The sequence below is a fragment of the Eulemur rufifrons genome, chromosome 15 (genome assembly GCF_041146395.1).
Source record: "Eulemur rufifrons isolate Redbay chromosome 15, OSU_ERuf_1, whole genome shotgun sequence".
Lineage (NCBI taxonomy): Eukaryota > Metazoa > Chordata > Mammalia > Primates > Lemuridae > Eulemur > Eulemur rufifrons.
In genome coordinates this window covers 8,416,981-8,440,024 of record NC_090997.1, presented here as the reverse complement: position 1 = coordinate 8,440,024, position 23,044 = coordinate 8,416,981, and the positions used below count along the sequence as shown (strand labels likewise).

Below are 23,044 nucleotides of genomic sequence, written 5' to 3'. Positions count from 1 at the left end.
CACCTAAGTGATTCTGACGGAGATGTAGTCAGATCACACTGAGAGATGCTATCCTAGAAAATATCTCTAGAATAATTTTCTGTCCCCATGTTGATCATGTGCTAACACCATGCAAGACAATTTCTCATACTCTGTTGAAACAGGTTGGCTATATAAGGAATGGAATGCAATGATGATGTGGGAGACATTCCAAAGAAAAAATAAATAAATAAATAAATAAATTAGAATGATCCAAAGGATGGACTGGCAATTGGCTTCACCAAAAGAATGTATGCTCCAGACAATACGCAATGCACTCATCATGTAGATATACACCTATCCCCTCCCCCCACCCCCCAACTCAGTCTGATACCCAATTGGTGTTATTCCCAAATGTTCTGACTCAGGCAGATGGGGGGTGGGGGGAGCGGATGGGGGTATAACTACATGATGAGTGCAATGCGCACTGTCTGGGGAATGGACACGCTTGAAGCTCTGACTCAGGGGGATGGGCGGTACATGGGCAATATATATAACCTGAACTTTTGTACCCCCATAATAAGCTGAAATAAAAAATAAAAAAAAGAAGAATGTATGCTGAAGAATTAACCTTCTGCAGTCAGAAAAAATAATAATTTATTAAATCTTGAGAAATGAGTGGTCAGCGTCCAGAATTCCCAAATACGAAGATTTTTAAAAGTAGCAAAAGCAGGAAGTTCATTAGCTTCCAAAGAGTATAAACTCTAAATGGGTTCAAGAAAGCATAAAAGAGTCATGAGCACTGGGTACCAAGAGGAGGAGTGGAGGTGCCAACTCCCCAGCTATTGTAGGCAATAAGGGAGTACATTGTCTATAGACAAAAAACAATAATAAAACTAACTAAAAATCTGACTTTTATTATCACCATCTATCTCTATGAGTCAGAAATTCTAAATAATATGAACCATAAAATACTTTTGATAGGCAAAATAATGGACTCCCCAATGTTGTCACATCCTGATCCCCAAAACCTGTGAATATATTGCCTTACATGGCACAAGGGACTTTGCAGATGTGATTAAGTTAAGAAGCTGGTGATGGGGAGAGGACCCTGACGACAGAAACAGAAAGAGAGGTAGGAATCATGCCATTGCTGGAAGGAGCCATGAGCCAAGGAAGGTGGGCAGCCTTGAGAAGCCAAAAAAGGCAAGGAATACATTTTCCCCGGGAGCCAACCTCCAGAAGCAACACAGCCCTGTTGATATTTTGATCTTAACCCCATAAGACCCATTTTTGGACTTCTGATCTCTAGAACTATAAGATAATAAATTTGTGCTATTTTTAGCCATTAAGTTTGTGATAACTTGTTATAGCAGCAGGAGGAAACTAATACAGTGCTCTTTCCTAAAAACATCTTTTGTTGATATAAGTTCCAACAGTGTACTATTGAGCCTGGGTGGACTGTTCCCACCACACTGGCATGGTATGCCACTGGTCACGAGTGACACCTGCAAGCAGTTTCTAAGGCAAGCCAAAGATATTTGGAGAACTTGCCTAACATGTTGGGACTGACATGAAAGAGTGCAACCATTCCTTTCTATAAAATGTTGGTGCCCGTATCAAAAATTGAACACTGCCTAGCCAGTACAGCATCATTAGTATATTAATATTTCTTTGTATACTGTTCACTGTTAATAATTGTCAAAATTTCCCCAAAGACATCAACATCAGAAAGGAGAAATAAACAGATTTTTCCATATAATAGATGAAGGAATATGTTAAAGAATCATTCTTTTAGTGTGTCTCTATTTTCTTCCCCCTCAAAATAAAACATTTCAAGAAAGAAAAATGCAATCATTTCTTACTTCGATTGGCCCCAAAGTCATATCCATCTGGATTTCATTATCACGGATACAAGACAGGGCTTCCATTGCAAATCTGACATCATCTAAATCACGAATAGGTCTAGACAACTTTTTTAAGTATTCATTAATAAATGCCATCATGTCTGACATTTTCTTCTTGTATTCTTCATTCAAATATCGACAGAGTAACATCTTCCATGCTTTAGCCTCAATTGATAAGGCCAATTTCATTGGCCCTGGCGAAGACAAGAAAAGATGAAAATAAAATACAAGGGAGCATTCTGAAACTGTGCAATCTGAGCATCTATAACCGCACTGCCCAATTCGGTGGTCACCAGCCACGTGTGGCTAGTGAGCACTTAAAATGTGGTTAGTCTGAATTCAATGTGCTGAAAGGTGCCCAGATTTTAAAGACTTACTTCCCATCCCCACAAGGATATAGGGGATGTGTACAGAAAGTATCTAACCATATAATATGAAAAATGATATTAACAATGGCTGGATATTTTCTGGACAGCTCTCGTATATCCTCATGGAGCTGTGCATGAGATGGACACTACAGGATAATTTCTGAAACTAGTGCTAGCACTGGTCTGCGTGAACCTTGCTCTGTTTTGGGCCATCCCATTAGCAGCCCTCACGCATTCCCCCATTTTCCTCTAGGGAACCCCACATGGTAGAGTGAAATCTAGTGTTTTGTCTGTCCAACCATGATTCTAGCTTTCTTGTTATTCTACTGTCCACCTCACCCACATGGTTAGAGCATCTGTATAACCTGATCCTGTCCCCTGGGCCTAGTCAAGGGTCCCAGGTCAACCCGACCTGTCATGGACCCATCAGAGTCCCGTCTTGAGAGTCTAGAATGAGATGGGAGGGGAGCCATGTGGTCTGGGAGGCAGAAAAAGTTATGCACAGAGAGAAAGAGAAACGACAGGCAGAAAGAAAGGACTTCCTCAGCTTCCTGTACCATAACTGGTTCTGGTCCATTCTGAAGGCCCAGTTGCATCTTAGATTCTGGGATATACTTTCTTTCCCTTAGCACAGCTTAAATGAGTTTCTGTTTCTTGAAAACAGAACAGCTCTAACTAGTCAACTCTACTTTATCCATCCTTACCCATTCCTCCCTTTTCTTCTCAGCATCCCTACACTCCCCAACCCTGCCTAGCTTGAAATGTGATTGCTCCCCTCTCACCTTCCAACAGTTCAAATGAGAGGCCTATGGGGCTAAGGAAAAAGTGTGGCCTGAGAAGAACCATGCAGCCAGCTTCTTGACTGAGACTATGAGATCATATCTCATGTGGTCCTCTCACTGGCCTGTTTTCTCCTTTTCCAGTCCTCAGGGATTCAGCCACCCTTCCCCTTTCTTCATAATTATCACTACCTATTCCATTTGTTAATGCCCTCTCTCCAGAAACAAGCAGCCCTGGCCTGGCCCACTATAACACTATGCTGCAGTTGCTTTTTTGTTTTTCAGAGACAAGGTCTCACTATGTCTTCCAGGCTGGAGGGCAGTGGCTATTACAGGCTCAATCATGGCATGCTACACCCTTGCACTCCTGGGCTCAAGAGATCCTCCCACCTTAGCCCCCCAGTAGCTAGGACTACACAGGTGCATGCCACCATGCCCAGCTTACGGTTGCTTTTTATATTAGGAGCCATAGTGCTAACCATTATGAGAAGACAAATAGAAAATTTTTTTTAAAAACAATAGAGTGCAGTTTCCAAAACTCTACTCCTATAGAAGTTCCTGTACCTATTTAATTTGAGTAAGAATCTCAAGTACTTGAGGGAAAATCCACAAACTCTACATGAAATCCCCTCAAGTTTTTGTGATTCTTCATCAAATTGAATACTTCCTTTTTTTTTTTTTTTTTTTATTTTCTCACTCTGTTGCCCAGGCTAGAGTGCAGTGGCATAATCATAGCTCACTACAGCCTCAAACTCCTGGGCTCAAGCAATCCTCCTCCCAAATAGGTAGGACTACAGGTATGCCACCATACCCAAGTAATTTTTCTTCTTATTTTTTTTTTAGAGACGGGTGTCCCACTATGTTGCCTAGGCTGGTCTTGAACTTCTGGCCTCAAGCCATCCTTCCTGCCCCAGTCTACCAAGTTACTAAATCCTCTCTTGGTAGTTGTAATAACAGGATTTAATATTTATTGAACATCAACTATTTGCTGGGTACTATGCTAAATGTCTCACATAAAGCAGTTCATGAAGTAGATACTGTAATTATCACCAGCAGAGGAAATGAAGGTTAAAGAGGTCACGAGGTCAAATTCGAGAGACACAGTTACATTAACTCCTTAAGGATAGATCTGAAAATCTACTCAAGATAGATAATTCATGTAAAATAGGTCATTCAAATATCATCTGAGAATAAAATTTTCCCACAAACTTAGGACAAGACTGACTGTTCTGTAACCATGGTAACAACCACCACAACCAGTTTTAAACCCAAACCATAGACCAATTCACCCCAGTTCTCATACTTTTGCAAGCCAATCGGTGTCCTCCCTTTTCCTCTGAATGTCAACTAATCAGGAGGGACATATTCCAATAAACTGCCTCTGAGTGCCAACCAATTGCCAGCAGTCTCGCCTGAATAAGCATCCTTCTACAAATGGGTCAACCTATTCACACCCAGAGTCCTTGAACCCCATGCTGCCCAGATGCCCTACATAAGACCAGCAGTCTGGCCTGCCAGGAACACTGTGCCTGACCAGCATAGCTCTCTCTTCCTAGAGCAAGCAGTGACGTCATCTCAGTCTTTATGAAATGGTTGTCTCATCATCCTTTGATACTGCGATCCCAAACGGATTAAGTTCTCATGAGACCTCAAACCGTCTGACTCCTCTCTCATGCACACAACCCCTCCTCACAGTAACCTAAAAGAAAATTTCCCCTGTAGTTTTAGTTGTTTGCCATTTGAAGAATCAGACTGTAGGGGTGTGTGTGTGTGTGTGTGTGTGTGCACACGCGTGCGCAAAGAATATTGATGGCCCAGAACTATACATTTATAATATTATACCAAGGTAGCTTAATAACTGCTTGATAAATAAAGTAACATTTCATGTCAAAATATAGACATTTTACATAATACAAAATTTTTAAATACCTGTATGTAATTCAAGTGCACCTACAATAATAATTGGCTTCAATTCATCAATTTCCTGTTCAAAAGTAGCATAGTGTAGAATTTCTGATCTGATTTCCGTCAGAGAGGGGTTGTTAGCCAGAAACTCCTATAGTAAGGGAAGAGTTAATACTTCCTTTAATTTTGTAACAGTATAAATCTTACAATTACAATAGTTAAATTAGACAACTGCATTTGCTTATACACTTTTACACTTGCATGTGCTACAGGGCCAGTGGCTGGGTGAAGAATAAGACATCCCGGTAGTGCTGGGAGAGGAAGCTATGAGAGGAAATTTCACAGCCTACTGCAAATGGTTATCTGGAACTCTAAAGTTTCCTTGAGCCTCTAACCAAAAACACATCTGGGTCTACGTATGTGTGACACACCCTTGAATATGTGGCCTCTGGACAGTGTCCAGCACATAACTGGTACTCAATTGTTTAAGGGGATTAAACAAAATCTGTCTGAAATCTCGTTTTGATCAACTGCCTCAGTGTATCCATGTGAGTATCACACCAGCTAGAATGTGTCGAGAGCTTGGCATTTATAGGTCCTGGGCCTCTGCTCAGTCCGCCTTCATTCCCACCTAGATCTGGAACCAGACAAGGTTGCCTACTATCTCCACTTCTATTCAACATAGTGCTGGAAGTCCTTGCTAGAGCAATTAGACAAGAGAAGAAATTAAGGGCGTCCAAATGAGGGCAGAAGAAATCAAATTCTCACTCTTTGCTGACGATATGCTATTATATCTAGAAAACCCAAGGATTCAACCAAGAGGCTGCTAGAATTGATAAATGAATTTAGTAAAGTCTCAGGATACAAAATGAATACACACAAATCAGAGGCATTAATATACTCCAATAACAGTCAAGCCGAAATTCAAATAAAAAATGCAATACTTTTACAATAGCTTCAAAGAAAATTAAATATCTAGGAATATATTTAATGAAAGAGGAGAGAGACATATACAGGGAGAACTACGAAACACTAAGAAAATAAATTGTAGAAGATGTAAACAGATGGAAAAATCTACCTTGCTCATGGATTGGCAGAATCAACATTGTTAAAATGTCCATTCTACCTAAAGTGATATAAAGAATTAATGCAATCTCTATGAAAGTACCATCACCATTCTTTAGAGATCTAGAAAAAATAATTCCATACTTTGTATGGTACAAGAGAAGACCTCATATAGCCAAAGCAATCTTAAGCAAAAAGAACAAACTGGGAGGTATCAGTCTACCAGACCTTCAAGCTGTCCTACAAGGCTATAGTAATCAAAACAGCATGATTCTGGCACAAGAACAGAGATATAGACCTTTGGAACAGGACTGAGAATCCAGAGATGAAAACACCTGCATATGGTCATCTAATCTTTGACAAAGCAGACAAAAATATACACTGGGGAAAAGAATCTCTTTTCAATAAATGGTGCTAGGAAAACTGGATAATTACATGCAGAAGATTGAAACTGAATCCCCACCTCTCACCTCTTACAAAAATCAATTCACGATGGATAATAGCCTGAAACCTAAGGCATGAAACCTTAAGAATCCTAGAAGAAAATGTAGGGAATATCCTTTCAGACATCAGCCTAGGCAAAGAATTTATGACAAAGACTCCCAAAGCAATCACAGCAGCAACAAAAATAAATAAATGGGACCTGATCAAATTAAAAAGCTTTTGCACAGCCAAGGAAATTATCATTAGAGAGAATAGACAGCCTGCAGAATGAGAGAAAATATTTGCTCTCTACACATCTGATAAAGTGCTGATAACAGGGATCTATCTAGAACTCAAGAAAATCAACAAGAAAAAAATCTAACAACCCCATCAATGAATGGGCAAAGGACATGAACAGAAACTTTTCAAAAGAAGACAGAATAATGGCCAGCAAACATAAAAAATGCTCATCTTCTCTAATCATTAGGGAAAGGCAAATCAAAACCACAATGAGATATCATCTAACCCCAGTGAGATTGGCCTTTATCAAAAAATCCCAAAACAACAAATGCTGGCAAGGATGTGGAGAGATACGAACACTCTTACACTGCTGGTGGGACTGCAAATTAGTGCGACCTCTGTGGAAAAGAATTTGGAGATACCTCAAAGAGCTAAAAATAGAAATGCCATTTGATCCAGCAATAGCACTATTAGGCATCTACCCAAAGGAACAAAAGACATTCTATAATAAAGACATTTGCACCCAAATGTTGGCAGCACAATTCACAGTTGTAAGGATGTGGAAACAACCAAAGTGCCCATCAATCCATGAGTGGATTAATAAAATATGGTGTATGTATACAATGGAATACTCAATTATAAAAAAGGATGGTGATCTAGCACCTCTTATATTTTCCTGTATAGAGCTTGAGCCCATCCTCCAAAGTGAGGTATCACAAGAATGGAGGAATAGGCACCACATGTACTCGCCGTCAAATTGGCACTAACTGATCAACACTAAGGTGCTTACAAGCAGTAAGATTCTTTAGGGATTGAGGGGTTGGGATTGGCTAAACCCACAACTAATGGACACGGTGAACGTTGTAGAGATGAAAGGGCATGCCTTAAATAATGGTTTGGGTGTGGCAAAATCATAACATGTAACCAAAATGTTTGTACTCCCATAATACCCTGAAATAAAGAAAAAAAAAGAGAGTTAGAAATAAACGATTAAAACTCAAACAACATTACAAGTAGAGGAAATACACCTTCACTTTCACATCCCGGTCCTCTGTCCAGAGAGTCTTATACTTTTGAAAGTCCTGCAGGGCCTCATTAGCAGCCTTTCTCAGAGAATTCACAGAGGAAGAAAGGAGAAGGACCAACTTGGAAATATCCTTGTGCTCTGCTACCCCCGGGTAGAAATTCTTTGGCTTCCTCGCAGGAATAATTTCTTCAAAAGATTCTGAAAGCAGATGTTATTATACTATAAATAACTTCAATATCCAACTTTAATACTATTGATTTTCATATCCGTAGTTTTTAAAACTATTTTCTTAAAGACTCTGCCTCCAAGTAATTAAGAACTTTCTAAGTAATTAGAGCTATTTTCTTGCTATCTTCACTTATTAAACTATTGTGTTAGATTTTAAGGTCTAGATTCCTTTAATCTGGAAGAACAGTGTTCTTCAGAGAGAAGAACTGAAAGACACGGATTAAAATGCCCGCAATTTTAAAAAGCCCTTTAAGAAAAGGTTAAAAGAAGAGTGAGAATGGGCCCCAATCTCCAAAAGAGTTGAAATTTCTACCCTGTGGAACAGCTTAATGGTTAAAGGAGAGACACCACATTTATTACCCAAATGACTTATGCCAGTTATTTAATCTTCATGGATGATTCATATGAGGATTAAATGAGACCACCTGTGTTCACCTTTAGCTCAGCATTTGGTATATAGAGATCATGTAGTAACTCTTAGCCCTACTATAAACATTTCTTAACAAAACAAGTCTGATCATGTCATTATCTTGATTGAAAATTCTCAAATATTCTCCGTCAAGCAGAGACTATACAGATTACTCTTACTTGGACCACATAGCACTTTTTTTTTTTAACACAGTCTTAACATTATTAATAATGTTATTATAAAAATAATATTTCACATGAAATTACAGATTTCCAACGTTTCTTTTAAAATGGTGTAATCTTGTAGTACGGGCCCATGTTCCTGCCTGGCAACAGTTAGCTGAAGCTGACTGGTGTCTGCTGAATATACCACAGTCTTCTCTAAGCCCAGGCCACTCATTGGCTCCTTTATTTTGTCTTATATTTAATAAATATTTGAGTACAAGTGTCTTTTTTATAAAATGTAATCTTTTCCTTTGGGTATATACCCCGTAGTGGAATTGCTGGATCAAACGGTAGGTTTTACTTTTAACTCTTTGAAGTATGTCCATACTACTTTCCATAGTGATTGACTAGTTTGTAGTCCCAGAGGTGTTTCTTTCTCTCCGCATGCATGCCAGCATCCATTATTTTGGGGCTTTTTGATAAAAGCCATTCTCACTAGGGTTAGGTGATACCTCATTTTGGTTTTGATTTGCATTTCCCTGATGATTAGTGATGTTGAGCATTTTTTCATATGTTTACTGGCCATTTGTCTATCTTCTTTTGAAAAGCTTCTGTGTGTGTCTTTTGCCCACTTTTTAAGGGGGTTGTCTGATTTTTTTCTTCCTGATTTGCTTGAGTTCTTTGTAGATTCTGGTTATCAGCCCTTTATCAGATGTATAGCATACAAATATTTTCTCCTGTTCTATGGGTTGTCTATTCACTCTATTGATTGTGTCCTTGGCTGTGTAGAACCTTTTTAATTTAATCAGGTCCCATTTATTTATTTTTGTTGCTGCTGTGATTGCCATTGGGGTCTTCTTCATAAATCCTTTGCCTAGGCTGATATCTATAAAACTTTTTCCAACCTCTTCTTCTGGAATTCTTATAGTTTCATGCCTTATGTTTAAGTCTGTTATCCACCATGAATTAATTTTTGTGAGTGGTGAGAGGTGCAGATCCTGTTTCAATCTTCTACATGTAGCTATCCAATTTTCTCAGCACCATTTATTGAATAGGGTTTCTTTTCCCCAGTGTATATTTTTGTCTGCTTTGTCAAAGATTAGATGGCAACATGAGGATGGTTTTCTATCTGAGTTCTTTGTTCTGATCCATTGGTCTATGGTCTATGTCTCTGTTCTTGTGCCAGTACCTTACTGTTTTGGTTACTATAGCCTTCTAGTATAGCTTAAAGTCTGGTAAAATGATGCCACCCAATTTGTTCTTTTTGCTTAAGGTTGCTTTGGCTATTTGGGGTCTTTTCTGGTTCTACATGAAGTGCAGAATTATTTTTTCTTGATCTGCAAAAAATGACCTGGGTATTTTAATGGGAATTGCATTGAATCTATAAATCACTTTGGATAACTTTTGAAGAGCAAAAGTTTTTAATTTGTATGAAGCCCAATTTATCAATTTTTTCTTTTCTGGATCATACTTTTGCTGTAATATCTAAGAAATCTTTGTCTAACCCCAAATCACAAAACATTTCTGTGTTTTCTTTTAAATTTTTATAGTTTTACTTCTGTGTAATTCATTTTGAGTTAAGCTGTGTGTATGGTGTGAGGTTAAGGGTCCAACTTTTTTTTCACATGTATATCTAATTGTTCCAGCATTATTTGTTGTAAAGACTGTCTGTTCCCCCACTGAATTAACTTAATATCTTTGCAGAAAATAAACTGACTAGAAATTTAAGAGTTTATTTCTGGATTTTATATTCTGACCCATTGATCTATCTGTCTGTCCTTAGGCCAACACCACACTATTTTGATAACTGTAGCTGTATAGTAAGTTTTGAAATCAAGTAGTATAAGTTCTCCAGCTTTGTTCTTCTTTTTCAAAATTTTTTGTCTATTATAGATCCTTTTGAATTCCCTTATTCTCTATTCAAATTTTAGGTTCAACTTATAAATTTCTGCAAGAAAGCCTTCTGGCATTTTGATAAGAACTGCATTAAATCTATAGATAAATTTGGAGAGAATTGCCAACTTATCAATATTGGATCTTCCAATCCACCAACATGATGTACCTCTCCATGATGTACCTTTCAGCAATGTTTTGCAGTTCCCAATGTACAGGTCTCCTTCTGCTAAATTTGTTTTATTCTTTTTGATACTATTGTGAACAAAACTGTTTTCTTAATTTCATTTGCAGATTGTTCATTGCTAAAATTTAGAAATATAATTGACTTTTGCATATTGATCTTGTATCCTGAAGTCTTGTTGAATTCATTTATTAGTTCTAATAGTTTTTTTTTGGTGGGGGTGGATTCCTTAGGTTGTTTTTACATACAAGATCATGTCATCTGCTAATACAGTTTTACTTCTTTCTTTCCAATGTACATATCTTTGATATTTTTTATTTATCTTAATCCACTTGATAGAACCTCCAGTATAATGTTGAATAGATGTGGTGAGAGCTAGCATTCTAATTCTTGACTTGTTCTTGATCTTACAGGGGAAATAATTCAGTCTTTCACCATTAAGTATGATGTTAGCTACAGGTTTTTCTTAGATGTCCTTTATCAGACTGAAGAAGTTCAATTCTGTTCCTAGATTGTTGAGGATGTTTACCATGAAAGGGTGTTGGTTGTTGTCAAATGCTTTCTCTGTGTCTATTGAGATGATCATGAGTTTAATATAGTGCATTTTAGGATGCTAAACCAATCTTGCCTTTCTGGGATAAACCTCATTTGATTACTATATGTACTCCCTTTTATATATTGCTGGATTCAGTTTGCTAACATTTTGTTAAGGATTCCAACATGTTTGTTTAAGTTTAGTCATCCTTCAAAGATGTTTTTAAATATAAATAAGTCAAATTTAAATATCTTTTTTCCTAAGTTTTGAGATTTGTATGTCTTGAGAATCCTTCTCTACCTTGATGTCATAAATATATTGTGCTGTGTTTTATTCCAAAAGTGTTATACAATAGATAGAATAGTGTTATAGAATATAGAATAGTAGGTATGGTTAAATTTAAGTTGTAAATATATCTTAAATAAGATTTAAGTTTTTTCAATATGGATAAAATTCCCTAGCACCATTTGTTAAATAGTACATTCTTTCCCAACGGATTTGCAATTCCACCTACGTCATGTATCTAATTTTCATATATATGAGTGTTCTGCACCCTCTATCCTGTTTCATTGATATGTTACTGATTTTTGGACCATTAAAAGATTGTCTTCATTAGTCTGGCTCTGTAATATTCCTTGCTATTTGGAATGGCCAGGCCCCCTACATTGTTTTTCTTCACCAAGTTTTCTTGTCTATTTTTGGCTCTTTGTTCTTCCATATAATTTTTTATTGACACATAATAATTGTACATATTTATGGCATACATAGTGATATTTTGATACATACGATGTATAGCGATCAGGTCAGGTAATTAGTACATCCGTCATCTCAAATATTTATCATTTCTTTATTCAATATCCTCCTTCTAGCTATTTGAAACTATATGTTATTGTTAACTACAGTCATCTTACAGTGGTATAGAATTCCATATAATTTTACAATCAAATTTACAAATCAAGTTGACAAATAATAGAAAAAAATTCTGTTGTGATTTCTCTGGAATTGTACTGAATTTGTAGATTAACCAAGGAATTGACTTTTTCATGACTTCTTTATGATTGCTGTTTTCCATTATGTCATTCAGTAATAATCATTTTTCTCCAAAAGTGCAAATAATTTTTTATATTTATTTTTTAAGTACATTATGGTTTTGTGGCAGTGAAAAATCTGTTTTTTTCTGTTACATTTACTTGAATTACTGGTGATTGTAAAAAGACTTTTTTTTTCTGTGTGTCAGTTTTTTATACTATAAACATTACTGAACTTATTAGTTCTAAAAGTTTTTTCTAGATTTCTAGGAATTTCTATGTATGCTCTTTAAACAAAGACAATCTTAGTCTTCCTCTTCAACTCTTATTCTCATTTTTTCTTGTCTTATTTCATAAAGAGGATCTCCAGTAAAATACTGAATAAAAGTGATGATAGCAGGCTTCCTTGTTTATTCTTCATTTTATTGGGAAAGGAATTCATCTAAAGTTTTTAACAAATACCATTATCAGAAAATCCTTCATAGTCCTAGTTTGCTAAGAGGATGTATTTAAGTATATGTGTGGATGAGATAAATATAGCATACTTATAGACACATATATAAAATACATTGCTCAAAAAGAATAAGAAATATGTAAAACATATATTAAAGAAGAAGAAAAAATGAATTCCAATGTACTCATCTTCCAGGTTAGGAATAGAATGCTGCTAATACATTAGTCCTCTCTGGGCCCCTCACTAATCCTATTCCCTCCCTTACTTCCAGAGGTAACTGTTACCCTGAATTTTCTTTGAAGGTAAACTTGAAGATAAACCAGTGTGCTTATCTCTAAGCAATATACTGTTTAATTTTTTAAAAAACTGAGCAGTAAGCACTAACCTAGCTGTGAAGAATTGTCCATGTTAGATGAAGGCTCCTATAAGAAAAGAAGTTGAACAGAGTCTCTGGGTCTAGTCTGGCTTCGGTTTTCCTACAAGTTTACAAAAGCCTTTTGTGAAGAAGCCATGGGGTAGGATAAGTGAGGCCTAGAAAATATAGGTCTCATCACAATCAGGACATTGGGCAGGACTGTGTTGATGGGCAGGCCAATTAATGTATGTCCAGGAAGAATACAACCAGGACAGTGGGCTAATCTGTATTTCCTTACAGCACAATTAATTACCTGCCTCCAGTTCTCAGTAGTGGGTCGAAGCAGAACACTTGTGAAGAATGAATGCCTCTTCAGCTGACCCAGGGCAATGAGTGTAGAACAGCAAGTTTATCAGCACATGATGAAAGCAAGCAAGCACAGACAAGAATGTGGACCAGGTTCACCCAGGCATTCTGTCTTCAAGTTAAAAGTCAGTATCATGGCATCCGGCATTTGGTGAGGGCGGCCAAAACTCATCTGTCTCTTGAGTCACACCAGTTGCTCTCTATGCTTTGAACACAAATGTCATTGCATAACCACCCTTCCTCATTCACCTGGGAATTCCCTTCATCTCTTCTGTGTTTAATTCCTGTTCCCAATATTCCACGTCCATGTATATCTTTGCTTCAGACCACTTCTCCTTCCTTTTTTTTTTTTTTTTTTTTTTTTAACACGGAAGAAAACAAGAGTTTATTGTTAAAGGCAGATGATTCTTTTTTAATTAAAAACATTTTACCAAATTGTAATTCTTTTTTTTTTTTTTAGCTTACAACATGCATTTCTTCTTTCTTCTTTTTTTTTTTATTCATGATAAATTATTAAGTGAACAGTGCAAGTTAAAAACAATAGTTTCATATTTTTCCCCACCCCCCCTTTCCCGAGTCAGCACCTTCAAGTGTTACCACTCCCCAAACAGTGCACAATGCACTCATTGTGTAGGCATACCCCCATCCCCTCCCCCACCCCCCACCTCAGTCTGATGTCCAATTGGTGTCGTTCCCAGATTTGTATTTAGGTGATGATCAGGGAAACCAATTTTCTGGTGAGTACATGTGATGCTTGTTTTTCCATTCTTGGGATACTTCACTTAATATAATGGGTTCCAACTCTCTCCAGGAGAACCATAGAGATGTCGTATCTTCATCATTCCTTATAGCTGAGTAATATTCCATGGTATACATATACCACAGCTTACTAATCCAATCATGTATTGATGGGCATTTGGGTTGTTTCCACATCTTTGCTATTGTGAATTGTGCTGCTATAAACATTCAGGTACATGTGCCTTTGTTACAGAATGACCTTTTTTCCTTTGGGTATATGCCCAGTAATGGGATTGCTGGGTCAAATGGCAGGTCTACTTGAATCTGTTTAAGATACCTCCATAATGCTTTCCACAGGGGTTGCACTAGTTTGCAGTCCCACCAGCAGTGTATGAGTGTTCCTGTCTCTCCACATCCACGCCAACATGTGTTGTTTTGGGTTTTTTTGATAAAGGCCATTCTCACTGGGGTTAAGTGATATCTCATTGTGGTTTTGATTTGCATTTCCCTGATGATTAGAGATGTTGAACACTTTTTCATATGTTTGTTAGCCATTTTTATATCTTCTTTTGAAAAATTTCTATTCATGTCCTTTGCCCACTTTTTGATAGGGTTGCTTGATTTTTTCTTGCTGATTTTCCTGAGTTCTAAATAGATTCTTGTTATCAGTCCTTTATCTGATGTGTAGTATGCAAAAATTTTTTCCCATTCTGTAGGTGGTCTGTTTATTCTCTGGACTGTTTCTTTGGCTGTGCAGAAGCTTTTTAATTTAATCATGTCCCATTCATTTATTTTTGTTGCTGCTGTGATTCACTTCTCCTTCCTTAAAAAGGATATTCTGCTTAAAGCTCTGCCCACCGAGGGGAATTTCCCCCCTCGCTGTCCTTTAAGGCCACTCCTGAGTGGGCTGTAGGGCAGTATTAGTCCATTTTCAGCTGACACCCACATATCAAGCCAAGTCACATAGACCAGGCCTGAGATTTTTCATCCTTCCTCCTTAGCTGCTGTAGGGAACACCCCATTCTCCCATAGACGTAAGCTGAGAAAGCAACATTGGTGCAACACAGAAAGGTAGCTTACATGATATCTTGTTTTGAATTTGCATTTTCCTGAAGGCAATATAGTTTTGGGAGAAAAGAGTTTGGCTTTCTATACAAGGAAATGTCCAAAAATGCCCATGAAATTTTGGGTCACTATCATATCATATCCATAACTACTTAAGGGACCAATTTATGTTTACTTTGTGTACAAGGAACATATGATTCAGATCATCTACACACCATATTCTACACTAAGTTTATTCAATCTAATATAATGCTGAAAGTAAAATTAGTGCTAAGGTTTATTTATTTTTTTTTTAATTTGCTGAATATCACTTTATTTCAACCTTTGGATAATAATTATAAATTAACTGAGGAACAGGGAGTAGAAACGAGATAAGTAACTTTTAAGGTTATGATAATAGAACTGTGGTAAAAATCCTTTTCAGCCATGCCAAAAAATGGAAAGAAATGTCTGCATGTTATGTTTAAGAGGAAGGATGGAGAAAACTAGTTTTTAATGCAAAATTTTATCAAATAAACATTTAAAAATAACTTTTAAAAAATCTATATGCTGTCAAACCCAGGAAGAAGCAGAAAGACCATTTACTAATTGTTATGACTCTAAGGTTCCTTTCATCTGAGATTTAACATTCTTACTCTCTTCCTTCTTCAGTTGTTTTCCTGTGCTTTGATGGGGCAGGTCCGTCGTGGTGGGACTAGCAACGGCAGACTTGACGTGACGGGTCTGCTGTTGCCCCCAGTGAGCCACCCCTCTGCTGACCTCCAGGGTTAACTGGATCATACGGTTAATGGCTTGTTGAATATCATCCAAACTAGGAACCATTACCTGTAGAAAGAAGAAGCAAGGGCATAATACTGCCAGCTCATGCAATCCATCCCCCCAGTTCTAACCACCCCCATGCCCCACCAAGCAAGCCGGGAAAGCCTCAGCTGGCCCAGTGGGAGGCTGCTTTGAGGAGAGGAATGTCAGAGGTGGATGAGCTGAAGACTTTCTCTACCCTGAGGTTTTCCTGTTCTACCAGTTCCTGTGGGCAAAAAGTCAAACTTGGTGTTTGTCATCCTTTCCCATGAGGGTGGCTGGATGCAGCAGAAAATTGTGGACTATGTGTTAGAGATCCATGGAGCAAAACAAGTGAAGAAGCTGTACCACCAAGATTCTCAACTCGGTTCTTTGAAATGTGCCCAATAAGCTAAGGAGCTATCCTTCAGGAGATGAAACCAAGCAAAGGTGCTTTTAGGTGAGTCACAGGCTATTCCTGTCTGGCCTTATCCTGTGGCCCAGCACAGAAGGCACCTCAGCCAGCCTGTGTGGCTTGGGGTCCCAGATGCCAGTGAGCAACTGGGATAGTTGCAGAGATAAGTGCCGTGGGAAGACACAGGCATTCACGATGCTTGGGACACAGGCTCCTTCTGCCTTCCTATTATTCTGTCATCCTTGGCGGGCTGCTTCACAGTCATGTGTGTAGGGTAGGGATGTGGACATCTATGATGATTTTATTTAGATGATCTAATGTCTGAAGAAAAAGCAAGGCAACTTGTAAGATACTTGCTAATTGATGGCAGAACAGATGCTTAACACAACTCTCACCAGTCCTCTAATACACCATGAGCTATGCAGAAGTAACTTTTTAATAATAGTTAGAGAGGACATTTTGATTTTTGTTAAGTCAAAAATCAAAAAGGGGAAGTGAAGAAATACACAGGACCAAGATGTTACTGTAAATGAAAGTTCACAGTTCTAATACTGTACTCCTTAAAAACATTACCAAAATATCATTGTGCTTAATAATACTTACCACATTAGGAATTGCAAGATGTACTTCAGTTTTTATAAAGGAAATAATGTCTTCTGACCGCTTTCGCCCAGGAAGGCTGTAATAAGATGGACATTTAGCTGATAAACCTTCGCCTAAAATTTCATAAATGGTTTATTATGCTATAAGTTTCAGTCCCAAAAATAAAGACCATTTTTAAATATCAAGTTACACACTGAGAATATTACCTAGAATAGAACCATAAATTGCAGCAAACTAAGAAAACACAATGATACAATATTCCTGAAGGTAAAATAGTCTCATACACATCTGCTAGTATTTTAATGCTGCTGCTCTCTTTGTAATAACCATTTAACAATGTTTACTAGTAGCATTCTTTGTTTCTAGCCCTGTAACAGGTGCAGGGTGAGGTCACCAACAAAAAGCATATACCTTCATATACCTTTTTATAAGACTAAAAAGGAGGTTTCCAGTCAAAGCCTTTCCAAAACTGCTTTTTTAAATATCACTCATGCACAGACAGAAGCACAGATGTACAGACATATGAGTCCAGTAATAAAGGATACACGCAGAGCTGTGCAGTAGTTTGGCTAGCTCTCTCTGCCTTGACCTCCATCCTGATCCCACACAAAATTACAATAAATGTAAACTTTTCATTCTTTTTCTCTGGGAATGCAAGAAATGCTATCATTGCTGAAAAACCACACTGGCTTTTAAAATTAATACAGTAAAAATAGTAAGTAAAAGTAAGGAAGTAAAGGTACAAGCAGATGGCAGGGGAGGAGGGGAGGGAGGATCACAAGAAACATAAAGACACCACAGTTCAAAAGTGGAGGCCCAACTTTTAGCACTCAGGGCCAGTGATTCCCAGATAAACATATTATTGTAAGAAACTCTTTGAACTAAAAGCAAGCAAGCAAACAAAACCCTCTAATTCATAGTCTTCCTGTGAAACTGGGCAATAAAGTAAGCGTAGACTGTAATACAAAGGGCACAATTTGAGAACAAGAAAGAGTTTCATGAAGTATAAACAAACAACTAAGCTATTAATAGTAGAGGCAGTGAACAGCACACTGGATCATTCAGTACCTTATTATCAGCAAACTAGAGGACCAGCTTAAGGTATTCTCCAAAATTTCAGATGCAAATTACAAAGAGATAGAAATTACTGAGGGAAAAAGTAAGAATAAGTAACATTTATTGAATGCTCAATGTATGCCAGGCACTTTCCAAGCACTTTCCAAGCACTTTCCATGAAATACCATAGTTTGCCCTCCCACTAACACTGTGAAGCAGATCCTGCGATGATTATTTCCGTATTGTAGATAAGGAAACCAAGGTAGGGAGAGGTTAAGTAACTTCCAGAGGGTCACTCAACTCGGAGACATTTTACTACGTAGATCCAGCGTGTGAATCCTACACAGATATGGCAAATTAAAGCATAGCTTTCCAACATTAATCGGGTGTCGGGCAGACGTGGGGCAGGAGGGGATGGGTGTATACATACACAATGAGTGCGATGCGCACCGTCTAGGGGATGGACATGCTTGAAGCTCTGAGGGGGGGAGCAAGGGCAATATACGTAACCTAAACTTTTGTACCCCCATAATATACCGAAATAAAAAAAAAAAAAGCACAGCATTCCTTTAATCTTAAGAATAGACCTGTTTTCCCATCTGGAAAAGATTCTCTGTGTGCCTGACAGGATTAAAGGGGGGAAAAAAGATGTACATCTAAACATATAATTTATGAGTTCCAAGAATAAAAGAGCAATCCTGTAAGCATCAAAACAAGCTGTTACTTATTAATGTAAAGAAAAATTGAATTAGTGGCAGAACACTCATCTAAAAATTGAAACAAAATAAGCCAATGGAAGAGCATTTGTAGAGTATAAAAGAAAGAGATTGTGATCCAAGAAGACCAAACTAGCATTTTTGTGTGAGGATAAGAGAAAGACGTTTAGGCAAGTGAGGATTCTGAGTACTGTCCTCATGTGTGCCTCTTCAAAAATGACTTAAGTACCACAAAATTTGTAAACCAAGGTGGCACGGTGAGTTCATGCTTCAGAAACACTTCTTTCTGCCAAACACATCACAATCATGGATACAAAGGACGTGAGAATGCTCAAGTACAAGAAAGGATCTCTGTGAATTAGAAAGGGACCAGAAACACAGGGGCCACCCGGCCAGGGCTCTGGTCTGGAGAGAGGCAGTGACAGTGGGGTGGTTGGCCCTTGTGGGACATAGGACCGAGAGGACCTGAACGGGGTCAGCCAAGCTCACTACTTGAAGGCAAAAACTAAGAGAATGCCCCCCACTTATGATGAGGCAAAACAACAGCAAGACAAAGTCTGTCAACCTACTGCCCACAGCTACAGCTTTTCCAGAATATGTGGGCCTAGAATAAAAGGCCCAAATCCGCAGCTTCCCCGATGAGCAACCAAGTCAGACCACCTGTGTGCTCCGGGCAGGCCTGCCTCCTCCCAGCATCTCTCCAGGGCGGTAATGTTAACAGATAAGACCTGGTTCTAAACTCAAGGTTCCAAGTGTCTTTTAGAGGCAAAAGTGAAACTCCTAGATAGGAAAGGAGAGAAGGAGAAAGAAACACAAAAACAAAAAAAGCTGTTGCTCAAAGAGAGCCCACACATTCAAATCCCAATATACATGAATACGTCTAAGGGTAAAGAAGAGGGCTAAAGAAATAAAGAATTGAAACAGGAACTCTCTTCAGATAAAAATTTATTGTATAAAAGTATAAGTAAATTGTAAAATAAGTAAATTGTAAAATAAGTAAATTGAGAATGTTCAAAGAGATATGTGAAGGCTCTATCTTCCAAAAAAATTTAAAAAAAAAGAGAAATTGCTAAACTAAAAAGGCAGAAATGATACAGTATCTGGAGGATAAGGAGAAAAGTATTGAAATATTGAAGATGCACCAGATGACATAATCTTCAGAACAGATACAGAGACACTTGGATATAATGTAGTTCAGAAAGGCAAAAATATAAAATGTATGACAAAGTAGTGAGGAAACAGGAAGGACAGACTGAGAGGCCCCAACACATGAGATGACCACATGTCCAGTGTGCCCAGGGACAGTTCCAGATTAATTCTGTCCTGGCACCTCATCTGGATGGCAGATGCACAAAAGTCTCCTAGTTGGAACAATAATTTACGTGGTGACTCTATTCAACATTCAATAGGAGTTCCAGAAGAAGACAATGAAGGAATGTCCTCAAAGCAATAACTGAAGAGGAAATTGTTGAGGAATTAAGGGAAGTTCTAAGCCCTCAAACAGAAAGTGCACTCTGAGAACAAAGCAGGATTAAAGAAAGACAAATCCACACAAGGTAAGAAAACTGCAGAAACATTAAGCATAAAAAAAGAATCTTCAGTTATACTCACTGCAGACTTCTCATCCACAGCAACGCAAGTCAGAGAAACATGAGGATATACTTTCAAAGTGCCAAGAGACAATAAAATGTTTTTTTTGGGGGGGGGGACAGAGACTGGCTTTGTCATCCTGTCTAGAGTGCAGTGGTTGATCACAGCTCACTGTAACCTTCAAACTCCTGGGCTCCAGTGATCCCCCTGCCTCAGCCTCCCAAGCAGGTGGAGCCACGAGGCCCGACTAACTTTTCTAGTTCTAGTAGAGACAGGGTCTCACTCTTGCTCAGGCTGGTTTCCACCTCCTGGCCTCAAGAAATCCTCCCGCCTCAGTCTCCCAAAGTGCTAGAATTACAGGCGTGAGCCACCTCATCCAGCCAATAAAATCTTACATCCAGCCAAACTGTCTTGAAAGTATGAGGGCAAAACATTTTCAGACTTACAAAGAAAAATAAGAGAGTTTACCCCTCGTAAATCCTCACTAAGGAACCAGTGGGATACAAAAAATACAAGTGAACCTGGAGATTTTAATTAAATATGCCAGAAAAGTACGGAAAAGAGAATAAAAGATGAAAATTATTCATCCAAAAGATAACAGTGATAATAAAATGAATCAAAGAGAAAGAACAGCTAGTAAGAAGAAAACACAAAATAAAATGTCATAAATCAAGTGCAACTATATTTACAAAAATCACAGTAAGTGCAAACAGATTAAACTCACTATTAAAAAGACAGAGATAATCAGATTGAATGAAAATAAGCAGGTATATGTTACTTTTAAGAGGTAAAACTAAAAACTACAGAGAAAAGCATAAATGAAAGGATTGAAAGTTATACCAAAAAAGCTGGGAAAACAAAATTAATAACAAGCTAAAAAGAATTTGAGGAATCAGTATTAAAATATTACAGATAAAGAAGGTCACCAAATAAAAATAAAAGGAAGAGTACTCTTAAGCAGATCAAACTGCTATGACTTTGCATATACCTAACAACACAGTCTTAAAATACATAAAAAAGAACTGACCAAAACGGAAGGAAAATTTGACAAGCGTACAATCACACTGGGAGATTTTAACAGTACAATTAAATTAAAAATCAGCAGTGAATAGCCAAGGAATAAATCCAACAAAAGTGTGCAACACCTTTACACAGAGAATTATAAAACTTCACTGAGTGCTATTAAAGACTTGTATAAATGCAGAGGTAATACATAATATTCGATATTCATAAGGATGCTAATTCTCTCCAAATTGATCTATGGATTCAATGCAACTTAATCACCCACCACCAAAAAAAAAAAAAAAAAAAAGGTTGATTTTTCAAAAACTTTTGCTTGGTCAACTCATTAACCATATGGAAAAAAATATATTGGTCTCTTACCTCACACTAAGCATAAAAATCAATACCATGTAAATTAAATTCCTACATGTAAAAGTCAAAACTATAAAACTTTTAGAAGACATGAAGTAGGGAAGGGTTGGTTTCCTCAAAAGGACATAAAAATCACAAATCACTAAGAAAAAGATTGATAAATTTGAATATTCTTAAACCTCAGCAAAGGAAAATGAAGATTAACAAAGAAAATAAAAAGATAAGGCAAAATTGAGAGAAGATATTTACTATATTATCATCAACAAAGTAATAAATTAAGATTATTTATGAATTAATCTAATTCAATAGAAAAACAGGCCAAAGAAAAAATCACAAATTTTAAGGAGGAGAAAGACAAATGGACCATAAACACATGAAAATATATCTAACCTTATCAGTAGCCAGGAAAATTAGAATTTAAATCCTAATGAGATGCCATTTCACATCGCTTATGTTAGCAAGAATTTTTTTTATAATGGATTAATTTTATTGCATGCCAATTATATCTCAAAAAACTGTTTTTAAAAGGGAACATTCATTTTAAGTGTTGGCATATATTACTGAATTGCCTTTCTTAAAGATTACACCAATTAACATGATTACCATACACGTATGAAATGTTTTCTTAAATTCTTAAAGAATTTGGTTCACATTAAACTTTCACTAGGTTAACATTTTAGGTTTAATTTACATTTTATTCTTATCAGTGAGGATAAATATCTTTTCACATTGGTATAAACTGAATTGTGTCCCCCTCAAATTCACGTTAAAGCACTAGCCCCTGATTGAACAGTATTTGGAGATAGGGTCTTTAATGAAGTAAGTAAGGTTAAATAAAAGTCATAAGGGTGGGGCCCTAATCAGGTAGGACTAGTGTCCTTACCAGAAGAGGTAAAGACATGAGAGATCTCTTTCTCTCCTCTTGCACACAGAAGAAAGGCCATGGGAAGACACAAGAAAGTGGCCATCTGCAAGCCAGGAAGACAGCCTTCTCTACAAATCAACCCTACTGGCACCTTGATCTTGGACTTACAGCCTCCAGAACTGTAAGAAAATAAATTTCTGTTGTTTAAGACACTCAGTCTGTGGGTATTCTGTTATGACAGTCCAAGCCGATGAAAATACACATACTGAAAAGCCATTCTTTGTCCCTTTTCTATGAGCTATCTCTATATCCCTTGCTCATTTTTCTCTTGGATGATTTTCCTCCCTTACAGATTTGTGGTACTCCTGTTTCATTAAGAATATTAGCTTTTCCTGCGATACATGTTGAAAGTAATTTTCCCCATGTCATCATTTGTCTTCTGGGGTTTTAGCATTTAAAAATTTTTACCACGTAAAAAAATTAATTTATCAATCTTTTCTATTATGGGTTCTGGGTTTTGTGTTATACTTAGATATCCATATACTGAGGCTATTAAC

The 23,044-nt window shown here is 37.4% G+C and overlaps 1 protein-coding gene across 1 annotated transcript in view; it reads right to left on the bottom strand.

Moving 5' to 3' along the window:
- DNAH8 (dynein axonemal heavy chain 8) overlaps positions 1-23,044 on the bottom strand; it is a 296,755-nt gene that overhangs the window by 192,930 nt on the left and 80,781 nt on the right. The window contains 5 exon segments of the mRNA XM_069487596.1: positions 1,824-2,059; positions 4,942-5,068; positions 7,674-7,870; positions 15,727-15,916; positions 16,887-16,962. Coding sequence (XP_069343697.1) covers positions 1,824-2,059; positions 4,942-5,068; positions 7,674-7,870; positions 15,727-15,916; positions 16,887-16,962 — 826 coding nt within the window.